Below are 23,237 nucleotides of genomic sequence, written 5' to 3'. Positions count from 1 at the left end.
TACTTTTATTTTCTGCACATTGCATCTCCGTATTCCATGAAACGTACACTGGGGACGGGACAGGATGACTCCAAAGATGCTACTGTGAACACTTCCCTATTTTTTTTGCCAGAACACCGTCCCTAATGTGGCTGTGTGTGCCAGCTGCAGGCCACTTCCCCTGGCATTACAGATGAGTTTGACAGCTGCTTCCTTGTGTATTAATGACCATCTGGTTTACACTGGAATTTCATTGCTCTCACCACCCAGCAGTGCCAGGTGAGGGATAAGACTGAAAAATCTTCCAGGCAGGTAAGAGCTAAACGTACCAGCCTGCTGAAAGGAAGGGTAGCCAGGGTTGGCATTTGGGAATGGATTTTGTGCGGGTCTAGTTAAAAGGATGTATCTGCGAAGAAACAGTCTGTTAAGGGGAGAGACTTGAGCAAGATGCTGATTCTGGGCAGGGACTGGCCTGAAACGCGAGGGAGAAGCTGCACCAGGAGCAGTTCCACTTCTCCCAGCTTTCAGAACACTGCACTGAAAATTCTGAGGGGTGTTTTGGCAGGAGCTTTGTGGGCTGCTGCAAGCCTGAGAGCTGTAAGCAGAGCAGTGTCCAGCCATCGGTTGTGGCTTCTGCAGGTCGATGCCGGTGCAACCCGGCTTTTCTAGAAAAGTACACTGGAGAATCTGCCCCGCGTGGCGCCTTTCCCTTCCCGCAGGAGGCTGCAGTCAGAAATCAAGGTCTTTTGACATTAACATTTGAAAATTTTGAATTTTCAGCCACAGAACTTTGATAATAATGGCTTTATAAAGGAATAAACAAGAAGGTCAAGCTGCCAGTGCCCCTCGCCCGCCCCCCCGTGGCCGCGGCGCTGCGAGTGGTGGCGCTGGAGAGCCGCCAGGGGGCGCCGCAGCGACCGGGCCGGGCCAGGCCCCGGGGCGGGGTGCGCGGTCGGAGCCCCCCGGTGCGACGGCGGAACGGGGCGCGGGCAGCGGGGTGCGGGGTTGGCTCCCCAGGGGCGGGCAGATCCTCTCAGAAACTTTTCAGGCTTCAAGCTTCGCTTTTCTGGGGAAGTGAAACCAGTTCTGCTTCGTGTTTAATGAGGATGGCGGTGACGTTAATTTGTGTGTTAATTGTTACGGTTATCTAGTGAGTGGCGTTCCTGCTTCTGAATAAATAAATATGACGCTGTCGAAGAAGTGTATTTATTTAGCCTAAAGAAAGGTAAAGTATATAGATTAACCTCAGCAAAGACTTGCAGTATAAGCTGTTTACAAGTAAGGTCCACTGATGGCTGCAGCTGAGGCTTGCTTACATTTTTCAATCGATGTCAATAATTCGATTTGTATCGACTTAAAGATGTTTGGGTCTGAAATGGTCTTTCTCTAAAATATCTCATTTATTCCAAGGGTTATCATGGATGTGGAAATGCTCTGCCGCCTAGTGCGACGGAGGCCTTAGGTATGAGCAAGAAGCACTGAACAGTAACTGGGAGGTCTGGGACAGCGGGGGCTGTGGTGGTCTCTTCCAAATGCATTTCAGCTGACAGATTTTTGGGTTGGGTGTCCTCTAGATGAAGTCTGTCACTTCTGGAGGTGGTACAGGTGATTCCTCAGCGTTCTTGTTGCATCGTGGGGCAGAGCTGTGGGTTAGTAGGAAGCTAAAATGGTAATTTCTTTTAAGTGCCACCGAGGCTTCACTTAGGCAGCTTGAAGGCCATGTGACTTGAATTATTTCTAATTACTGTTACTATTAACTATTAGTAACTATAATCACATCTGTAGCATATTAAACACATTCTTTTACTAGAGACAGGGTTGAGTACTTACATGTCAAACCTAGGCAAAATACGTGAGCGCAGTCTGCTCGTTTTCTGTCCTATTTTTCCCTCTCAAACCTCATTATTTCATACATAAATTTACTTTGCAAGCTACCTAGTGCCTTTGGCACTTGATTTGTTCTGCGAATCCATAGTGCAGTTTAGTGCTATTTCACAAATTGACTGTGTCTTTACAAAAAGCTATGTGTATATTGAAATCCACAGATGCCTCTGGCATACCATCAATGAGAAACGTGGCCAGGATCAGCACAGATTGCCACCTTCTCTTTTTTTTCAGTGTGATTTCAATGTTACTTAGCAAATACCTGATACTCTTATCAGTCCCCTAAAGTGGGAATTACATACTGATGATGATAACATGCCGAAACACAATTGAAGTAATTAAAACTGAATATGTGTAGTTTTAAATACTGCTTTTGCTTTACTCATTTCTTGTGTGGTCAGAAAGAGTGTTGATTGTTAGGAGACCAGGCTCTTCTGTCTGTCATTCCTCATGCTATCTGTTCATTTGTGTTTTCCTTTCTGTTTCTTGTTAATTAGTTTGTCGTGGTGCTCGGGTTCTTCGCATAGGGTCTTATACAAAGAAAATAATTTGATAGGATTCTGCTTTTTGGGGTCAGTTTGTTTATTTTAATATCTCCCCTTTTTTAATAAATGATTTCTTTCAAGGAATCAACGTGCATCTCTTACTATGTGAACTGAGAGGAGCTCACTTATTTATCTGCCGTTGGAGCACCACCAACAAGAAGAATCTGTACTTCTGGTGCTAGAGAAGCACCTTATTGAAACTTCTACACATTTAAAAGGCAACCAACACCTACCATCTTCTATTGTTATAAATGGGAATTCAGCATTTAACAGCTGCCGTATGGCTCTGCGGCATCACCAAATCAGTAGGAGATGCAAGCACAGGCTTTGGTACTCTTACACTAAATCATTTTTCTTTGAAGTGGAGACTTAATTGCTTTTTCTATGTGGAACATATATCATTAGCACACTAAGCAGAATACAAACAGCTTGCAAAGGGGATAATGAGGGAGCACTTCCATGTAACGCTCGGTTTGCATCCACGTGACTCTGTAAAAAAATGTTTTGTTTTGCTGCGCTGTCCTTAATTTGAGGTTTCTTGCTTAATGAGACTTCAAACAAATTCTGCATTGTAGGTTTCAGGTTTTCATCCCAGAGAGAGGCTTGGGATTTCGGGGAGTGAGGGGAGGCAAAGCAGCTTGGAAAACCTGAACAGACATTGGGTGAGTGAGCGTGCCTCTTGAGGAAAGACAGATAAAGCAGCCTTCCGAAATGTGACAGAATGTAAAACTTTCTGTTGAAATACACTGCAGTCTAAAAACATACATCTCAATTTGTTTTTCTTAAGCCCTTTTGAGTTTAATTTAATGGAAAATGTTTTCATAATTGTCTGATAGCTTTTCTGGTATTTTCTACAAGCTGAAGTATTTCTGACTCAGGTTTTGTTTCGAGGGCTGGGAAGTGTGACCTTTCAGAGGCTGTGAACACACGTCCTACTAGGCAGTGCTGCTTGGGAGTATGCAAAATGCTAAAGGTTTAAATCAAATTGCCCTGAGGACTGCTTACTGACCTTTTGAATGCAAAGCTGTCAAAACCTTCAACTAGACTTCAGCTAGAGAAGAACACTTAAGGCAGATCAATGCAAACAGAAAACGCTGTGGTGTTCTGACTTTTGGTAATTCCTAGTTAGTGAGAAACGGTTACTGTGCTGCAAGAGCTGCTGGAAACAAACCCGCGCTGCTGAGGAGTTGCTGTGAGTAACATGTAATAGTTGTTTTGCAGGGAAAACCTTTTATAATCTACTTGAGAAATTAAAAGTTTTCATTAATTGCCAAGCCCTGATACAGTTATCTGAGCAGTATGCTTCATTGACTTCAAAGAGATTTTTGTCTGCTTAAGGAATGTGGGGTCAGGCCCTTAACTAGTGATAACTTTCTTCAGCGGGCTGTCAGATATGACAAACTGTGCCACTTGGACAGAAGTTACCCTGGCCTTGCCATCCCATCCTTTTGTCCCGAGAACTTGCTTTCTTCATTTGCCCACGTAATAGAGTTTCTGGGTGGTTGCTATATAGAAGAGATTAGAAATTACCCTCAAGCTGAAGCTGTGGCTTACAGTGAATATGTTTTCTTTACCTTGAATAGTTATAACAATTATTTTCTAATTATGATACACTATATAATAAATTCAGTTGCGGAAAGTGCTTGGTGGAGTTACGGGTCATCGTCCCCATTCTATGAACTGCTGCCCAGTAATTAGTTGTCCACCCTTAATAGATTTATTCCTGATTAGTTGTTCATGCGCTATTGCTTGCTGTAATGCAGAGTTTTAAATAAATGCCTTCCTTTCTACGTAGGCTTACAGAATTGGACCCAAACCCAGGGGATTGAGAAGCTGCTCATTCATGTGTTGCATCTCAGTACAATAATGATAGGCACCCTGTGCAAAAAGTATTAAGCAATTGTGTTAAGCAATTATGTATATCCTGTGCTGAAGACTCACAGAGTAATTACTTCACAGGCTAGTAAAAATAATTCTGTGCTTTATCAGAATGATACAACTGCTTTTCTCTTAGTGTAATTAAAAGTAGCTATCAAAACATAACAGGTGCTGCTTCATTCAAGGCAAAAATAATACAATCTCTGTTAACATATACCTAAAAATTATGCTTTTTTTCAAAATAATTAATTTTTAACATTTTTTGTACTGGGAATTCAAAGTCTGATTGTCAACCATTTTAAGATCAAATTTTTACTTACATAAATGTCTACAATTTTTTAAAGATAAAAGAGGTGAAGTTGAAATCTTTTTGCATGCTTATGTAAACCTGAATTCGGAAAGTGAATAACATTTTGATCATGTAAATACTTTTTTGTACTGGAGAAAGCCTGGCTATTTAATTGATTCTGAAGGTGCAAACAGGCTGGATCAGTTGATGTCTTGCTGTAGAAAGAAATTAATCCTAATCAGACTGTATCTGACTTGAAGATGGAACAGATCACAGTTGGGGCTGCAGGCTGGGCATGGGACGCAGTGGGGAGCTGAGCTGCAGGATGTGACCGGGGGTATCCCACACTGGAGGTGTTAACAGGGAGGGGCTGCAGCTTGCTCAGGATGCCTTGGAAAGGGCATTTGTCCATCTCTGCCCCTCCTCAAGCCAGTAGGAGTTCTGATACTCGGGGGAGGATTTGGACTGCTTGCTCTGGGCTGAAGGTTTTCTTTTCTCTTGTAAGGGTAAGGCATCGTGCTTTCAATGCTGCAACAGCTTGCTGATGCTGAATGGGATGCACCTGTGGCCCCAGCTGCTCCAGATGGGATTTCCACTCAGTGGCTTGCACTGGCCTGGTCCTCAGCTGAGCATAGTAGGCCAATTTAACTCAAAAACTTACCATAAAACTCCACCATCACCACTCTGCATCCCCACCACCACACACACTTTTTCCTCTTTACTTAAGATGAACATTTTGGTGTGCACGTGTTGTGTGTTTGATATGTGTATTATTTGCCCAATACAAGTTATGTCATTTGGCCACTGTGACTTTCTAGAGGTATCTGACCATAAATGACAGCAAAATGTTATTTAGCCTTTAGCAAGTATAATCCTGAGGTAACGATTAGATACTGGATAGCAGCACAGCGGAAACCAAGTTACACTACCAGCAGCATTAACTGCGGGTTCCTTGGTGGATGCGCTATGCAGGCTCATCCATGGATGCCACATACTAAACCGAACCAGGGACTTGATTCCAGCAAAAAAAGTCCTTGTATACCCCAAAGCATTTCCATCAGGATCAGTTCTCTGGTCTGATTCCTCGCCTAGCTGTGCAAGCTCTTAGGCCAACCCAACAGAGGCAGAGCAAGCTTCGAAGCGCTGAATTGCATCAAACAAAGGGAGGGTGCCTGTGGGTGTGCTTCCAGCGGAGCATCTGAGCTCCTCTTGCCCTGCTGCGCCTCAGCGTGGGCCAGATAGAGACCTGAGCCAGGTTAGGGGCAATGTGGGTGGGGAGAGGAACTGGGGTGCTGCTCTGCTTCCCCTCAGTCCACTGAGAGCACTGTGATCCAGCCGTGCCTCCTGCCTTCAGCTCCTGCCCAGCACCGGGCGGGCGGCTCTTCCAGAGCCTCTAAAACACGAGGAATCCCCATGGGCTCCCAAGTGACTCCCACAGCCCAGCCGAGATAAAAACCAGGTAAAATCCTGGTGGCTGCAGCTGATGGAGGCGGTAATTTTGGTATCAAAAGAAATGACCCCCGTGGTGGCCTGCCTTTGGCTCCCCTGGGCTGGCTGCGCCTTGACACAGGCTTGCTCCTTGCACCGGGGTGTTGCCTTTAGCGGTTTAGCCTGAATTCTTGGTGGAACGGTTCTGGTGTAAGTCCCAGTTTCCCATGGCCCTTCAAACATCCCAGTATCCATCCCCAAAGCAGTGTTGTGTGCAGGGGTGTTTGCAGGGCGAGAGCCTGGGTGCATGTGAGGGGGAGGAGGTGCTGGGAACATGCCTTGAAGGCTTCAAATTTGTTTATCTTCACACTCCTGAGAGGTGATCGCTCTCCCGTGACAGGGCAGAGAGCTGGAGGGAGCAGCGCTGGCAGAGGGGAGATAAACCCATGGGGCACAGGCTGCTTTTGGCCAAGTGGCCTCTCCCTGACCAGCAATTCCTTATGTCTCTGTGAGATGAAATGGGACAAGAGCAGCAGGAAGCCTCCTCCAATCCTTCTTTTTAATAGTTCCTTGGGATAAATTGCAGATAAGAGGAAAGGCTGCATTGTTAACAAGCTGAGAATGTAAAGACAAAGGAAAGGGCTGCAAGCTTTCACAGCAAAAATAAAAAGGTATCTGTAGCACGGTATATTCAGCAGTTTGTCCAACTGCTAGTCAGTCGCTGATTTGCCTTGGTTTTCATTTGGTTTATTTCCAGTAATTGTTTCCTGATAGCAATCATATAGAGGAAAAGAGGCAGAAACGGTTTGCCTGTTTCTTGGTGTAACAGCAGAATGAAGGTAACTTACACAAGGATGAAAGGAGACTGTATTTCATGCCTGTTGCTAAACAAATAGCTGCCGAACATGGGTTGTCATGATAAGCAAGAAAGATGCTAACAAAAAGCTGCTTCTGTCTGGAAGGTTCGTGAGATTCCTTTGTAGATTCAAACAGAGAAAGTGGTAACCTAGGAGATACTTTCTTTCTATGCAGTTATTCTTAGTTTGATACTTATTGTATCGACCCAGTGTATTAACGCTTTGATTTATAGAAGATAACATCGGAGTACAGTACTGAAGCATTTCCAGGATTTTGTTTTGCTGTCTTACTGGGGAATGGGTTGAGAGGGGGGGACTGTACTCAGCCAATTAAAAAATACATACATTGCAAATGCAGTTTATGGGGCAGCTCTTCTTCACCTGCTGGCCCTTCCTGCTCCTTGCTGCGATTTCCACATATGCATAAACCCCTAATGAAGTTACTCTGAGTGTTTCAGTGCACAAATTCCAGCTGCGACTGCCTGTCTGCTGTCGCTTTGGTCCCAAGCCAGCCGAGCACCGAGGGCTTACCTCCCAGGAATGCTGAGCATCCCTGAAGTCAGGGGTAGTAAACAGTGCTCAGCACCTCGTGGGGGAGCCCAGGGAGGCACGGCAGAGGCGTGCAGGCTGCCCTGGCCTGGGAAACGTTCATGGCAGTTTGGCTGAGCTGAGCCAGGGCAGCCGCTGGCCCATGCTATTGCCACACCTTCAGCTGCATGTCGCAACCCTTGGCGTTTCACCATTCCTTTTACACTGCAGAGAGACAAACCAGGAGAAAGCAAGCTCTGTGGAAAAAAGGAAGAGTTTTCTGGCAGGTGACATGCCCAGAGGAGCTCACTACAGGCAGAGGAGCATCAGCTGTAGTGTGAGGGCTGGGAGAAAGAGCATGGAGCTGTGGTAAACCCAGAGTCCACATGGGAAGAGCTCTACGCTGTGTGCAAGGGGAAGAGTGTTTGTGGGATCAGCTCTGCCCTCAGGTGCCTGCTCTCCCTCTGTAGCCGTGTGGTTTCTTAAATGTACCAAGACGACATGATGTCTTCCATCTAGGAAACAACAGAGTGACTGAGCAAAAACACTTTGGTATTTTTCCCACCTTCCAGCAGCAGCAAACAGGCACGGCAGAGCGAGGAAATGCACTTTGCCAGATCCCTGCAAGGCTGCTTTTCCATGCTGCCTGCGGTTGCCTCCAGCAGTAGGGGTGGATGGTGGGGAGTCCTCTTTCTCCTGCTGAAACTCAGGGCCTGGTCCCTTTTCATTCTGGTGTGACAAGCCTCCAGAAGAGAGGGTGAAGGCCGGGAGGCTGCTTGCAGGGCACTGTGGAACAGCCTGGCTGAGGTGCACCCACCAGTTCGGGCCAGCAGAGTGCTGTTGCGGAAGGTAGCTGGAAGGAAGAAAGAAAATGAATTGCTAGAGCAGCAAATAATTGTACTCCTTCCACTTTGGTGTTTGTTGGTTTATAACCAGATGAGATCTGTGTTAAAATCCCTTTGTCAAGGAGGTGTGCTGTTCCTGTACAGGAAGGCTCCCTGGAGAGAAAGTTCATTAGCATCCCGAGGGCTCATCCCAAGGTGTGTTTGCCCATCTGCTCGGGGAAGGAGTGACTCTCCTTTGAGAAGGCAAAGGAGATGGCAACTGTACGCAGGTTCAAAATGAAGCAAGAATCCACTAAGTGACCAAATGTGCCAAAAGTAAACATTTGTATGGTGGGTCTTAATAGAGTTAGCTTCACGAAGTGTACATCTGTGAATACAGTTGTAATTGGGTCGGGAGTTTGGCATGAGAAACAAGGAAGTGTCTAAACATGCCTACGGTGACACCAGATCAAAAACACTCGGAGCAAGAACTGTAAAGAAAAAAGGGGCTTCCCTGAGAAGAAGGGTTAATGACACCCCGCCGGGGGTGCAGCGTGGTGGCAGCCTGTTAGCTGGGTCTTGAGGACTCCACCGGCTGAAGGCAGCGCTGAGCCGGTGCAAATTGCCATAATTCCCCTGTAGTTAATAGGGCTCCGGCAATTACCGCTGCTCTCAGCCTGCGCTGAAAAATGACAGCCGCTCCAATGCTGCCGCAGCAGTGCTAAACTGCCCGTGGTGACTGTACCCCTCCCTGCACCCCGGGTGCCTGTAGCCGCAGCTTGCTTCACGCCACCGGTGACACACGGCAGCTCCGTGTGACCTGCCAGCAGAGGCAGAGGACAAGCTGGGACCTGGCACTGGTACCAGGGGAGGGTTGAGCCTGTGGGGCTGGGAGCAGGGAGGGGACCGGAGTAATGGTTTTATGTTGGTTTGAAAATGAATTTGGGCTCCTGGACCCTACTACTACCCCTTATAGGCAGCAGCTAACTGAGGATATGTGCCAGCGGGGACCCTCAGACCACTGTAAGCAGCTTTCTCCCCACCTCTCCTGTTTCCCACCCATGGGTGCTCACCCCTGTCCTTTTCCGTCCCACAACCTTATGGTGTTACAGCAGAGCTGTGCAATGCCAAACCAGGGGAATGGATCGTGTGGGCAAAGCCACGTTCCCATCTCTGAGCTTTTGAGGTCAGGCGGGACACGGCAGCCTGTGGGCACCCAGCTGGGGCAGTTTGTGGCCGTGCCAAACACCATCCGTGCTGCTGTGACTGCTTTTCCCAGACCGCAGGAATGAGAGCTAACGTGTGCTATTCTTTTTCTTAGGTAGGGCTGAAATGCTTAGTGCAAAATTGACCATAGACCAAACTGAACTATTTCTGGCTTAAGGTGAAAGAAATAAAATTGGTCTTACGCAAGAAAAACCTTATTCTAACCTGGAAAGAAACTGCGTTCTCCACCCTGGGCTTGTGGCTGCAGACATCCCATAAATGCAGAGTTCACCTTGGGAAGCTCCAGTTACAGGTGAATTTTCAGATGCTTTCCTTTTCCTGAGGCTGCTACGTTCCATCCCAGGGAAGAGTCCTGCCTGTTAGTTCCCTTTCTGCATGTCAGTAATGCTTCAAGGCGTATAAACACCATGGTCATACGTTCGTTCACTTCGTTCATGTTGGGAAAGTCCCTTTCTCTCTTTGCTGGTTCATAATGGGGCCAAAATCCTGGATTTTACAGCCCCAGCCCAGTTTAGCAGTCCTGGATGGATTGACAGCTGCCCTTACACGCACGCAGAAGAGCAGTGGAGCAAAGCCCTGAGCTAGATCTATTCATGTCGATCTGCTTGTTAAAATCTTTCTTTTCAGGAAACACATCACCTGGGCTTGCCGTGGCTGAGGGTGAAACTGCACTGTAAGGTACATCAGGTTATTTACAGACAGCAACCCGGGCAGCACGCCATATTCCAGTAGCACTTCAAAGAGAGCTCTTACTAGTGACTTGGGTTTTAAGGCATTGAGGAGCTGACTTCTGAAGTATTAAAAGTTATTATTTCTTTGCAAGATGTCTGCAGCGTGTGCACACCCCAAAAGCTAAGAGAAACCATAGAAAAGGGTTTATATGGGTACGAAAAGAACCACAAATCCGGGAAGTTTGCATAGCTTTCCACGTATGCCAAAAATACAGTCAAACAAACAAAAAAAAAAGTCGGTGTTGGTGACAGAAGAAAAATTGCTGCCCTGCAGCAAAGTAGGCACAGCTGTGTTCATGTTGGCTGGCAATACCTTGTACTCATCCTGGAGAGCCATTCTAGCTCTCTCAAGGTAATGCTGCTGTGAGATGGCTAGCCAGGTAGATAATTGTGTTTATTGGCTCCACATTTACTAACACGGAGTATTTGACAAAGTTATGGCTGGCGGTGCCTTTAAACTGTGGGTCAATGGGTTTACTAGCTGGCAGTGAAGTATGAATGTAGATATGCTATCGCAAGTCTGCGCTATCTCTAATTCAATTAATTACTGGAAAATGTGTTAACATAATGACTTCTAGCAAATTAAGGAGGGAGAATTTATGCTCTTCTAGTTACAGGGCTGCTTAATTCTAGTAAGGAATTAATTATTTGTTTTGCTCAACAGAAATGTGAAAATGGAAATATCGGTGTTTGCAGCTGCCCAGACCCAGGCACAAGGAGCGCTTCAGCGGGAAGCACTTTTCTTTGTTAAGCCATTGAAGACAAATATTGCATTTGATCTCACGAGTCAAAGCCTCCTGCTGGCACAGCATAGTCCAGGGAGACGGTAAAGCGGTTTCCCCGCCACGGCAGAATAGAGCAGAAAGAGCACAGACATCACAGCTAATGGAAACCAGCCCACAAGTAGGACTGCAACTTGCTCTCTATCCGTGGGCTTTTTTTATGTCCCCTGGTCTACCAGGACCAACTCCTGCTTCAGAAAGGGCTAGTGAATAGGGCAAGGGGGTGTCCCTCCTGGGATGGTGGGGTAGTGCCCGCTGCTGGGTGGTACAGCACAGCACCCGCTCGTGCCTGCGGGAAGCAGCACCCTGCTGCGCCCAGGGCTGCAGGGAAATAACATTGCATCTAACCCGGGACAGCTTCAGCCTCTCCACCAACTGATCAAAGCACATGGCATAGGAACGTTACTGGGAAAGGCGTTCCCTGTTGGTGTTTGTCATCTTCCGCCGGGAAATCTCAAATTCAGGTCACTCTGATCAACCAGAGTTCAGCAGGAGAGAGTAGCGTACAGGCATGAGCTGCAAATGGAAGTCGTGAGTTTGCCACTAGAATGAAAGAATGAATGTTTAATCATTAATTATCAAAAATAATATAAACAACATTACTGGTGACACTTTTTCATAGTTCACGCTTTTCTGACTGCCTAAAATAGAACACCGGGGAGATTTAACTGATCAAGTGGATCCTGTTGCTGTATTTGCTCCTATTTGGACACCACAGTGGTGTACGTGCGGTTCTGCTCTGCAAAGTGACTGTGAAACTGCCTGGATGCCTTTTGGGTAACTGATTTGCATGTAAAGCAAATCTTTCCTAATTACTTTTCCTGAAAACTCGTGCTAAGATCAGAGCAAGCTCAATTCTTCTGCTCATGTATTTTTGACAAGTAAGGAAGGTGATATAGGTCAAACTATGGCTTATGTCATGTTTAGATAGCTCTGGTTTTCTCCTGAAGGCTTTTGGAGGAGTCACGGGCTGAGGCTGTAGCCGGTGCCGGTGATGATGCAGCAGAAAGGACCAAGCTTGGCTGCCAGCTCGCGGCTCTGTGAGCTTTGCAGTGCTGGCAGGAACAAAAAGCTGTAAAAACTTGCCTGTCACTGAAGTCAGCAGCTCTCACAATGAATGCAAACAGGGGGCAAATGTGCTGAGTAAGAAGATGCCTTCCTCGGCGGTAACTTTAGAAACTAGAACTCTGCACAGACAAAAAAAAAAAAAAAAAAAAAAAAAGAGCTTAGAAATCACTCTCTGCAAGCATGGGGGGGAAGCTGAAAGCTTCAATGGTAGCGGCACCCTTTGAGTTGACGGTGTTTCACGTACAAACCGGCCCTAGGGTGCCGGCAGCGGAGCGCTTCGCTCCGTACGTCTTGCAGTTTAGCTGGCACGTGGGCAGCTGCGTTTTGGGCTGGGGGCGGCTGCAAACCTGGGGCTGCTTTCTGGTGCAGAGGGAGCGAGGGGCGGCTGGTCCGCGGCAGCGGCGCCCTGCCCCGCACGGCCATCTGGAAGTGGTTTTACCGGTGCTGTGCGAAGGGGGCAGCGGCAAGCGGCGGACAAAATGGCACGCCGTGTGCGAGCGGCACGCAAAAAGTCAGCGGCGGGTGCGGGACAGCCCGGTTCAGCGGGGTGCGGGGGTGCTGTGCCGAACCGGGGCGCCGCTGCACCTGCCCCGGCCCCCCCCCCCCCGCCGTGGGGTGCCCCCCGTGGGCAGCCCGGTTCGGGCACAGCACCTCGGTACGGGCGGCTCGGGCTCAGCGCGCCTTTTGCTGGTGGGACCGGGGGGCTGGGGGGGGGCCTGCGCCGGGGGCACGGCCGGCAGCGCCCGCCCCGGCCGGGGGGGCTCAGCCCCCACCCACCCGCGAAGCGCGTGGCCCGGGAGCCGCCGTCGGGGCCCCGCGCTGTCCAGGAGAGGCGGCGGCTGCGGGGGCTGCGCCGGGCACCCCCGCCCCGGGAGGGGGGGGCTCGGCCCAGATGGCGCCAGAGCCCGTCGCCCCTCGTGCGCGGGGCCAGCGGCTCCTGCCGCCCCCCACGCCCCGGGGTATTGTCCGCCGCGGCCCCCCGCCCCGCGGCCCGCCCCGTCCAGCCGCGGCCCTCCCTCCCCCGCCCCCCGCCCAGCCCGGCCCCTCGCCCCTCTCCTCCCCAAAGGCCAATGGAGACGAGATGCGGAGAGTAGGGCCGGGACGGGCGCGCCGGGGCCGCTCCGTCCGTCCCCTGTCTCCTCCCCTCGGCCGCTGACCGGTCTCTCTCGCGGCGGCCGGGCCGGCGGGGCATGCCAGCCGCCTCCCGCTAAATGGCGCCGCTCCGCCGCCGGGCGCTGCTGCGGGCGCTGCTGCGGGCTCTGCTGCTCCCGCTGCCAGGTGGGTCCGCGCGCCCCATTGTCCGCCCGCGCCCGCTCCCGGCTCGATCAACCCCGAGGCGGCGGGACCGGCCGGAGCGGGAACCGGCCCCGCGCTTTGTTCGCGCCGCGACGGAGCGGGCGGGGGTGGGGGGGGCGCCCCGCCGGCAGGGGGCGCGAGCGGGCCGCGGGGGGTTCGCGCCCGGCCGGAGCGACCGTTAATGAGCCACGAGCTCGCGCCCTCGCGATGCCTGAGGGGCCGTGCGGGGCGCGGGGCCGTGCGGGGCGCGGGGCGGTTTGCGGCCCCCCCGCTCGCTGGCGCGGGGCTCTCGCTAACGATGCCCTGTAAAATCAGCCTTTTACGAGCCGCCCCGCGCCGGCTCCGCTGGCGGGCCGGTGAAATCAGCGAGCGGCGCGGCGAGGGCCGCACCTGTGCGGCAGCCCCGCCGCAGCGGGGGGTCCCCGGTGCCCGGCCGCCCCCGCGGGGTCAGGCGCTGCCGGTGCGGGCGGTGCGGGCTCTGGCTCGCTGGCCCGTTGGCACAGCGCGTTGGCAAACGAGGCGAACGCCTGGGTGTTGCACGGCGTGGTGCCTTTGCTCCGCTTGGAGCCGGCCCCGCGGGTTTCCCGGAGTTTTTCCGGAGTTTTTTCCCAGTTGGGAGGGCTGGGAGCCCTCCACAGCGCTTACGGCGTGCGGGGGCGCCGCCAGTGCGCTCGGCAACTGGCGCATCCTACTGACAGGCGACGTCTTTCTCCCTCTCTCTTAGGAGTGTGGTGCTTTAGCGAACTGTTTTTTGTGAAAGAGCCTCAGGATGTTACTGTCTCAAGGAAGGATCCGGTGGTTTTAGACTGCCAAGCCCGTGGAGAAGCTCCTATAACTATTACGTGGCTGAAAAATGGAGGCAAAGTATCTGAAAGTGAACGGATCTACACCTTATCCAACGGCTCGTTATATATCAGTGAGGTGGAAGGAAAGAAAGGAGAGCTGACTGATGAAGGATTTTACCAGTGTTTAGCTCTGAACAAATATGGGGCCATTCTCAGTCAAAAAAGCCACCTCACACTAGCAAGTAAGTTTCTGCGCCTGTTTGTTAACCTGCTCCTGAGTTTGTGACAGCAATTCCCTGAACACCACACAGACCTCTTGTTTTGATTGTGTACCTGAAAAGACAAATTACAAAAAAACCCCAAAGTGCGAGTCAATTCTGCAGAACCTTGGTTTTATTTCAAGTGTTTAAAGATTGTGAGCAAAACTTGTGGTATCCCCTTTTCAAGGACGTGATGTGTCAGAAGCAGTGCAGCCACCTGTGAGACCTCGTGGGCAGTGGTGCCTTGTGTGGGCAGCTCATGTGGGTCACTGGTGTCCAGAGCAGGTGGTGATGTGCAGTTGTGCTTGCAACGGGCTACAGAAGCCCTGGCTCTTGCTTCCCAGTTGCTGTTCAGGCAGCCTTAGAAGGGTTATTCGCAAATCTGATTAAAAAAAAAAATGATTCTTTGTTCTATAGCTTGACGTTGTGTTGTGTCATCTTGAGGTAGGGCGGAGTGGTTAACAGAGCTGGCTGTCTTTGGGAGGAGAAAGAGAGGAAAGGTTTTTTGGGCACCCGTGAGGGTTATGTTACCAAGCCCTTGCTTTTCTGAAATGTGTGTTCAGCCAAGCAGATGCAGGTGCTGTCCCTTTTGGGATTCCTCTGGAACAGACCATAAGGGCCTGTTAGGTGGTTCCACTAGGATGTGAGAGTCACGTTTCTAGGGTGACTCCCTGCTGCTGGATGAATGGCGAAGGGAATAGTTGTGTGTAAGTAAGTACCTTTATGGCTTTAACATTCTGACCCTGAGTGCATGTTGCTCTCTGTTTTCCTAGCATCTTTAAATGTATTGAGGAATAGATGCGTGTTGGGAACTGGATGCCGTGCCTCTTTCTATGCCAGTGCAGAGCTTTGCCAGTAGACTGCTTCTACAACACTGTTCTATGATTCTATGATTTTTTTTGCTTTCCAGAGGTACACAGAGTCATTGCAAAGGAAGTGTAATGCAGAGAGTACACAGTTTATGTAGTCTTCTCATGTTCTCTGTATAATAGGACTCAACTGATGAACTTAATCTAATAGGAAAAGGCTTCCTTTGACCTCTTCAACCCTCTTCTCAGTAGCAAGTTGCATGAAACTGTGGTGCTGATACCTCAATGGAAACTTGACATTAGTTGTAAATTGCAAGTTTTACCAAATTCAGTCTGAAACTGGTTAATGCAATTGGAACATTAAGTTACGTTAAAAGATGGCTCAATGTTAACATCTGTCATTTTTTCTGTGTGCTTCTGAATTGAGTATAAAAACTGTCCATAGATATCCCAGGAAGGTGTGAAATTCCTTGTCCAGTGAGTGACAGCATTGGGCATTTGAAAACCAGCCTGGAAGCAGGTGGCTCCAAGTACGCGATGAGGTTTTCACATGCTGTAAGAGGCTGATCTGTGAACTCTTGATTTCAGAAACCTTACTACTTTTGTGTCATGGCATCTTACTCATATACAGGATTAATAGACCAAGCAGTTCTTGGGTACTTTGCATAAAAAGGGGAAAAATGAAGTATTAGTATTGTTATTTAAATTCACATCATTGGGTTTCATTAACAGACTGAAGAAAACCTTTCTTAAGAGGATAAGATTATTTTTTTAAAAATAAATATAAAGTAAAGCAGTGGCTGATGGATCCCATGTGTAGGACCGTGGAAAATTTAGGGCCCTTTTAAATAGGAGACATTGCAGTATAAGCTCTGTGCTCGGTATCAGAGAACTTCTGGAAAAGTAGTACAGAGCACTATCGTAGTACAGCATAGTAATATACTTGTAGTATCTGGTTTTATTCAGGCACTACTGAACTTTTATAAATGTTTGTTTCTCACATGCACATTATTTCACCAGAAAGAAGGTTTAATTTTGTTTTGATTTTTTGATAATGAAAGACCTTCGCCAAGGAAGAGTTATGAACCAACAGATTGCATGCTGTGGAGAGAGACTTTTAGTTTGCAGCCCCCTCCCCCAGACTGTGACAAAAGGTTTCTTTTTTTCTTTGCATACTTGAAAGGTTTCCTATGGCTGTTGGAGAAAACTGGAAGAGATTGTGGATCCATAATGATCACAGTAGGTGCTGTTGACTTAGCGATTAAGTGGTTAATAGTGGCCAAACATGGAGTTATGCTATGTAGCAGCCGCCTCTTTTGAATCATACTCCAATCTGATTGGTTTCAGAATGTCATCTTTACTATGAAACTGTGAAATAAGGCAGTAATTTGTATCGTTATATTTTGAAGCCCATAACACATGCGCAAAATTAGTTTTATATCTCATTTTTACAGTGTTTCTGCCTGCTATCGTGAGTTGATCAGACTTCACAGATGTTTCAAGTGAAATAAATTAAAAGTCTTGTGAGGGATTTTGTAGGCTTACAATTTTGCTTAGAAGCAGTTGTGTGTTGCTGGGAAGGCAAATTACCTTGTGGTCAGGGTGCAGAAGGAACTATACATATTAAACAGGTGGAGAATAGGCATTAAATGGGCATTCTTTCTTTGGAGGAAAAAAGCAAACTCTCTCTCTTCAGTCACTGGTAGCAGCAGGGCGCGAGGATGTTCTTTTACTTTGCCTGGTCAGAGCTTTTGCCAGTAAGCTTATCTTTTGCTTCAGAATTGTAATGTTTAGTGTGGCATTTGGAAATCAAAAACTTTAATCTGTCCAAGAGTTTAAGATTTGAACACACAAGGAGATCAGGTCTTGGTTTCTAAAGTTAGGAACTGGAAGCTGAAGGTTGCACTCTTGGCAAGAATTCCATTATTCATGTGCAAATTAAGAATTCACAGGGTTAAAAGGTTAGAAACTGGCCAGGATGAGGTTTACCCTTGTGATAAAGAGCAGATGACCCTCATTCATTGGCCAAAGCTTTCATGTAGCTCCTCTGCAAAGTTAGTGATTGCCATGAATTGTTCTTGAGGAATGCAGAAATTCAAATGTGAGCAGGCCTTTCCTTAAGTGTCACTATGGAGCCTTATCTCCCGAGCACATCAGAGTAGGTCTGCAGGGACAGGGTTCCTCCCCAGAGGCCCCAAGGCTTTGCTTTCCTGTTGTTCATCCATGCACAAAAGAATTTGACTAATTTAGGGCTTTTTTTCGGTGAGATCCCCCTACTTTTTTAAAGAAAACTCTGGGGCTGAGGTACTGCTTAGGTAAAAATAAATACTAGTTTCAGTACATGCTTGTAGTTGCTTCCAAAGCAGGGTTATTGTTGGGGGGGGGAGAGGAGGAGGTTCCTGTGTGGTTCTTTTGTGAGGCAACATGTGGGGGTAAAACACTAATAATAAAGAGTATGAGTTACTCAAAATTCGACTTACTGCTGCCTGTGCTAATAAGAGAGGTCTCTCGAATGGAATGTAAAAGGAACGTAGACTGTGGAGAAAGTCTTAACACTTTTGGTACAACTTGGAATCAGCCAGAAAAAAACAAGCTGAGTTTTTTGTATTCCTGCATTTTTAAATTACGACTATTTTACCACAGTTAACTAAGATGCTGTCTAAAAATAAAACTAGACTTCCAAGGAGATGGTGTTAACGATAAATGGAGAAGGTGGATCGCGCTCTGAAGCTAGCAACACGGGCTTTGGGCAGTGATTGGACAGGGTGCTCGTTTATTTCCTTTTCACAAAAACTGGAAATTGAAGTCTTAAGAGGGTTGGATGGGATATATACAACTGGGTAGGAGAGTTCCTAGATAACCCTTTCTTCTCTTGTAACTTGGCTAAATTGATTTTAATGTTTGTGGATTACAGGAAACATAAGCCCAATTCTTCATGTACAGACTTCTGCATTTCGCAAGAGTGAAGGTTGTGCAAGCGGAAGGTTTCTGGGAACATGCTGCTGGAGGGAAACTGCATGTGTGTGTTGCACTGCAGTTTGCAAAACGCTGGGCCTTTTACACATAGCAGGGTATACTTTGTGGAGGGTTTGCAATTTTGCTTACCTGCTGTGGCAGTGATGTGACTTCTGGTCCCACTGTTGTGCCAATAATGAGCAATATTTATGTTTTAATATCCAAGTAGCATCTTTTGCTCTGCTTTTAAATACTTGCATTTAAGAATGCATCCAGCTGAGCCTTATCCTGTACTGTGACAGTCATGTTTTCTTAGCAGTTCCAGCTGTTTGTTCCCACTTCTGCATTGTGCTGTTCCTTGTGTGGGCACAGCTGCACGTGTGGTTAACTGAACAGGGAATTGATCTGGGTTAAAATAATAGAATTAAAACAAAAGATGGTGTTAACCCAAATGAGTTCCCTGATGCGGTTTGTCATGGAGCCACTCACAGCGATTGCACTGGCATAACTGAGAGGAGTGATGTGGAGGTGGAAAGACTTAGTGGGGACAGAGGAAGGCTACTGAGACTTAGACTGTCACAAAAATAGATGTTCAGCAAACTAAAGTCTTTGTGGAACATGTGTGTAGGCAAAAACTTTGCCCTTCTGCTACTAATATTTTTTTTTTAATTAGTTTTAGTGTCTTGCCCTAAATGAAGGGATTAACAGCCGTGGTCTAACAATACAGTTATCAGTTTGTATGGAATCTGTCATTTCAGGTGTCTTCCAAATGCATGTAGACCTCAAAGGTGTGTTTAATTACTTTAAATGATAATGGATAGAGGAACAAATCCTGAGATGGAAGGGTGGGGTTAGGGAGCAGAAGTGGTTTTTGACTGAGATGGAAGTGAAATGACAGTTGTAGACAATGATCTTGTATTAAGAGATAGGAAAGTCTTAATGCCGTAGAACTGGTGTGCATATGGACAGTTTGAGGAACGTCTTTAGGTTTTTACAAGTGCTGCATTATTGCTATTGCTTTGATTAGTTGATTTGAATGTCCTGAGAGTATAGTCCATTTCTAAGGTGAGAGTGTGCATGACTGAACCTTTGTGCATTTAAATTCCAGTATTGAAGGCAGGAGGAGCACATTTAATGTCTCAGCAATGTCACTTGATAACAGTGAAGAAGAGCAGTATGATTTTTCTTGTTTGACTGAGATACATTGAAGAAATAAGAAAACTGGCAAATATTCTCTTCTGAACTCTCTTTCTTTTAGAATTTTCCTCTAGAACTCCCCCAGTTGTCTTTTGACCTGAAGTCCTACAACACCTTTACAGAAGAAAGTGTCAACATTCTTTTAAGACATAACCACTAGTTACTTTTTTCTCTCTCTCTCTTTTTTTTTTTTTTTTTTTTTTTTTTGGCACTAGGGCATTCCCTATTCTTTCAGCAGTGACTGATCTGCACTTGTAAAAGCTCTTCCACAGGCTGAAGGATCGGCTTTTGTATTGTTGCCAGGACAAAAAAACTGTATAAAACATTACTTAGTGCACATGAACAGTGTTTGTTTCCACTACCATGTTACTAGAGAAGTAAGCTTTTCATGGCTTTCCTCAACACTTCAGTTTCAAGTTTGTGTCGAGTATAATGCCAAACTGAGGCATTTCATACCCTTGCTTTTCTTCCTAGCTAGTAAGGCTGAAGCTATTATGGCTTTTACTAGTTTTTATCACTGTGACTTTATAATGTATAAAGTTTTTACCAGCTTCTTTTTAAAGGAATGCCCAGTCTTATTGGGAGTGTACTGTATAGCTAGTAAAACCTTCACCTATGTGAGAAATGTTGAAGGAAAGCATGATACCGTGCTAGAAGTTATTCAGAGCTGTGACTAGAAGCACTCAGTTCTTACCTGGTGCAAGATCTACGTGTGGTATGTACACTAACTGTTGAGATTTCTTTTCTACTGGCAAACCAGTGTATGGCAGCAAGGGATGCTGTTCTGTTCTTGCAGTGTGGTGCTCCCCCCCCACTGCTCCCTTGCTTCCTCCTCCCTCTCTCTGCATTTCTTGGTGTAGAAATTGTTGAAAGGGCATTCAATAAGGCCCCCTTTTGTCAGCCAGCTCTGATTATCCTAAAGAAAAGGATCTCACTCTGAGCAGTTGTTTGCCTAGAGACTTGTTGTCACGTCTTCACAATTTAACAGCTGTGGCTATTGATGGTGTGCAGAACAATTTAAGACAATGACAAAAGAGAATCTTGGAGGAAGAATTTAAAAGTTACTAAGCGTTTTCCTACAGAAATATGGTGGTTTCCATTGTTGGGCAAATTTGTGCTTAGTTTTTGTGTGTTTTCTTCAGTTTTTTGTATTTTTCCACATCTTATCTCCAAAATTGTGGACATAATCTTTTGTTTAGTTTTGCATTGTTTTTTTTGTTTCATCAATAGGCCCAGCTGTTAAATTGGGATTGATTACTTCCAGTCTTTATAACTGGTAATCACCACCTAAGTGAAAAAGTAATCAACAATGTCAAGTCTCCACATTTTGTTGAGTAAGTGTAGGTTGTATGGTCAACATTAGTTACTAGGGTCAACCTCCATGTAGCTTTTAAGCAGCAGCAGTCTAAGCAGCGTCTACATTTTAAAGTTGATTGTCTCAGCAATTGAGCTAGAGGTGAAAAAAAAAAAATCACACTAGATGATCTGTGTCGGGAGTTAGAAATCCATCTGGCAGCCTTCCAAAGCCTACATCTATAGTGGAAACATTTTTTGTTTGTATGGATGAAATTACTACTTTTTTAATAGATTGAGATAAAGAGCAGGCATAGGAAGAAGATGGTTGTGAAACCAGTGGAGTGTGGAGGGTTTGTCTGTGACTTACTTTATGAAATTACTGTGACCTCCTATGTTATTTTTTCTATATGTAACAGTTTTGGAGGGAGATGGCCTTCCTAATGTATTAGAGGAAAATGTAAATAAGCGGTACTAGACAGATTTTCTTTATTGCTTTTGGTTTGTTTCATAACTCTCAACAGTAATTCTGGTTAGTTGGTTTTTTTTGTTGTTTTTCCAATGAAATAAAATTTGATCTCTTAGGTGAGTGGAAGTTTTTTTGTTTTTAACAATGTGAATGCTCATGAATGCAAAATAAACTAAGTGGCACCTCGATAATACAGTTACCATCTTGAGACTCTGTTCCAAAGTGCTTGTTTCTCAATTGCCTGTCTCTGCTGGGCTTCTGGTAGGTTTCTGATAGCATCTGTGGCTTAGGGAAACAGGATCTAGGTATCATTCCCCCCAGATGCCCATAGGTCTGCTGTGTGCTTGTGAAGTTCACTTAGCGTTTTATTATCATAACCCAAAAATGACAGAGTGTGTGATCTTTGTAACTTATGGGGTAAAGGTTTCAGAGTTGCCGGTTGTTTCTGTGGCACTATTACACTAAACAGCTTTTAAAATTCCTGCCGTGGTCAGGGTTTTGCCTGAGTTTGGCTGATGGGAAAACTATGAATTTTTCAGTATTTAAGCTTGAGGGAGTGAAGCTTCTAGCCTGAGCACTTCATGGTAGCAATTGTGATAGTATTCAACGTGTACCTTCTTATTTACTGCATGTCAGAGCAGTAGAATGCAGCGTGAGGAGTGAAATACTGGAAATGAACCTGTTATGAAAGACGCAGGAACACTGGCAAGCTTTATATCCAAAGCTGTTATCAGAAATTAATCGTTAATTTGAGGCAAAAGTTGCAATGTACCAAAGTACTGCTTTACCATCTCTGGAAGGGTTACTGGGGACTTAGCTACTGGGGAGGGAGGAAGTCAGCAAGGAGTGCAGTGACTTAATCTTCTGTAATTGTGATTCTTGGGTTTGTACCTGTATAAACTGATTTCCTCTTCTGTATAAAGTGGTAAGAAAACACAGTTATTCCCATAAATTATTTGAAAATGATCTTATGAAGTTGTTTCTGCACATAGGCAGAGTTTTGAGGGAAGGAATGACTTCTGAAATACGAAATAAATGGAAGTGCACTGATTGCAAAGGTCTAGCAAAATTGAAAACAGACAAGAACTTTTGTCATAAAACTAGAAAACAGGTAGAAACCTTATCAAGTAGAGTTTCCTGCAGTCATGGGTGTGAAAGCTCGTGAGGCTCAGAGAGCATGTGATGCAGTCTGACCTAGCTCCTTCTAGAAATCTGTCCTTACTGTCTGGGATTGTTAATACAGGAAAAGAGCATAAGGGCACAAGGATGCCACCCATATCCTACATCTCTGTGGTTGTAGGGGATTTGTTCGATGAAAATATCTCAGGTGATCTTGAGAAATGATAGAGAAGTAGAAAAGAAATGCAACTGTAATGCTTTCACTTGGGATATTTCTTCCTGTCGCTAAATCTGGGCATTGGTTTAAACTAATGACCGTACAAGAAACAGTTAGCTCCTGTAGTTTTACCTTGTATAACATAAACTAAGGAATTGTTTCTCTTAAAAAAAAAAAAAAGAAAAAAGAAAAAAGAAAAAGATAAGCCTGGGAAAAATGAAAATCCAAAGAGCAGGGCTTCTTTTCTGCAAAAATGATTAATAATCTGCAAGTGTGGAAGTCCTGCCTTTGGATACCTCAGCAGACACTAAACTATTCTCTCAGTGGCTGTTTTTAAGAGACATTGCTATATGAGAAAATACAGCTGAGCCACTGTTCAGTTAAGTCAGTATTAAAAAATGTAACCCAATCAAAATCTCAGCCGTCCCTTCTATAGGCAGTGGTCAACACTTTTCCTCTTCAGACCTTACAGTTATGCTTTAACTTCTATTTTACCAGTTTTTTCAATGATAGAGTGCTACTGAGCAAATTACATCTCCGGCTGTTGACAAGAACTGTGTTTGAAAGCGGTGCCTGCCGTAGGAGCCCTGGTAAAGTTCTCTTGGACAGCAAGGAGTGGAGTAAGGTCATTGTTGTTTCTGAGTTATGACAGAAATCTGTTGTGAAAAGCACGATTCTTAACTGCAAAGAGGATCTTTGACAGCCTTTCCCATGTATAGAATCTTAGGAAGAAAACTTCCTACATACTGGCTGATGCAAAGGGACTGGTGGTAGAATGAATTTTGTCTCAAAACATTGCAATTCGCCAAATCTGTGT

The 23,237-nt window shown here is 46.3% G+C and overlaps 1 protein-coding gene across 1 annotated transcript in view; it reads left to right on the top strand.

Moving 5' to 3' along the window:
- The first annotated feature begins 13,210 nt into the window (after positions 1 to 13,210).
- PRTG (protogenin) overlaps positions 13,211 to 23,237 on the top strand; it is a 91,794-nt gene continuing 81,767 nt past the window's right edge. The window contains 2 exon segments of the mRNA XM_055717353.1: positions 13,211 to 13,298; positions 14,041 to 14,343. Of these exon segments, the coding sequence (XP_055573328.1) occupies positions 13,211 to 13,298; positions 14,041 to 14,343 (391 nt within the window).

Source organism: Falco cherrug, chromosome 7 (genome assembly GCF_023634085.1).
Source record: "Falco cherrug isolate bFalChe1 chromosome 7, bFalChe1.pri, whole genome shotgun sequence".
Lineage (NCBI taxonomy): Eukaryota > Metazoa > Chordata > Aves > Falconiformes > Falconidae > Falco > Falco cherrug.
Note: the sequence above shows the minus strand (reverse complement) of the source record. Positions and strands in the feature narration are given on the sequence as shown.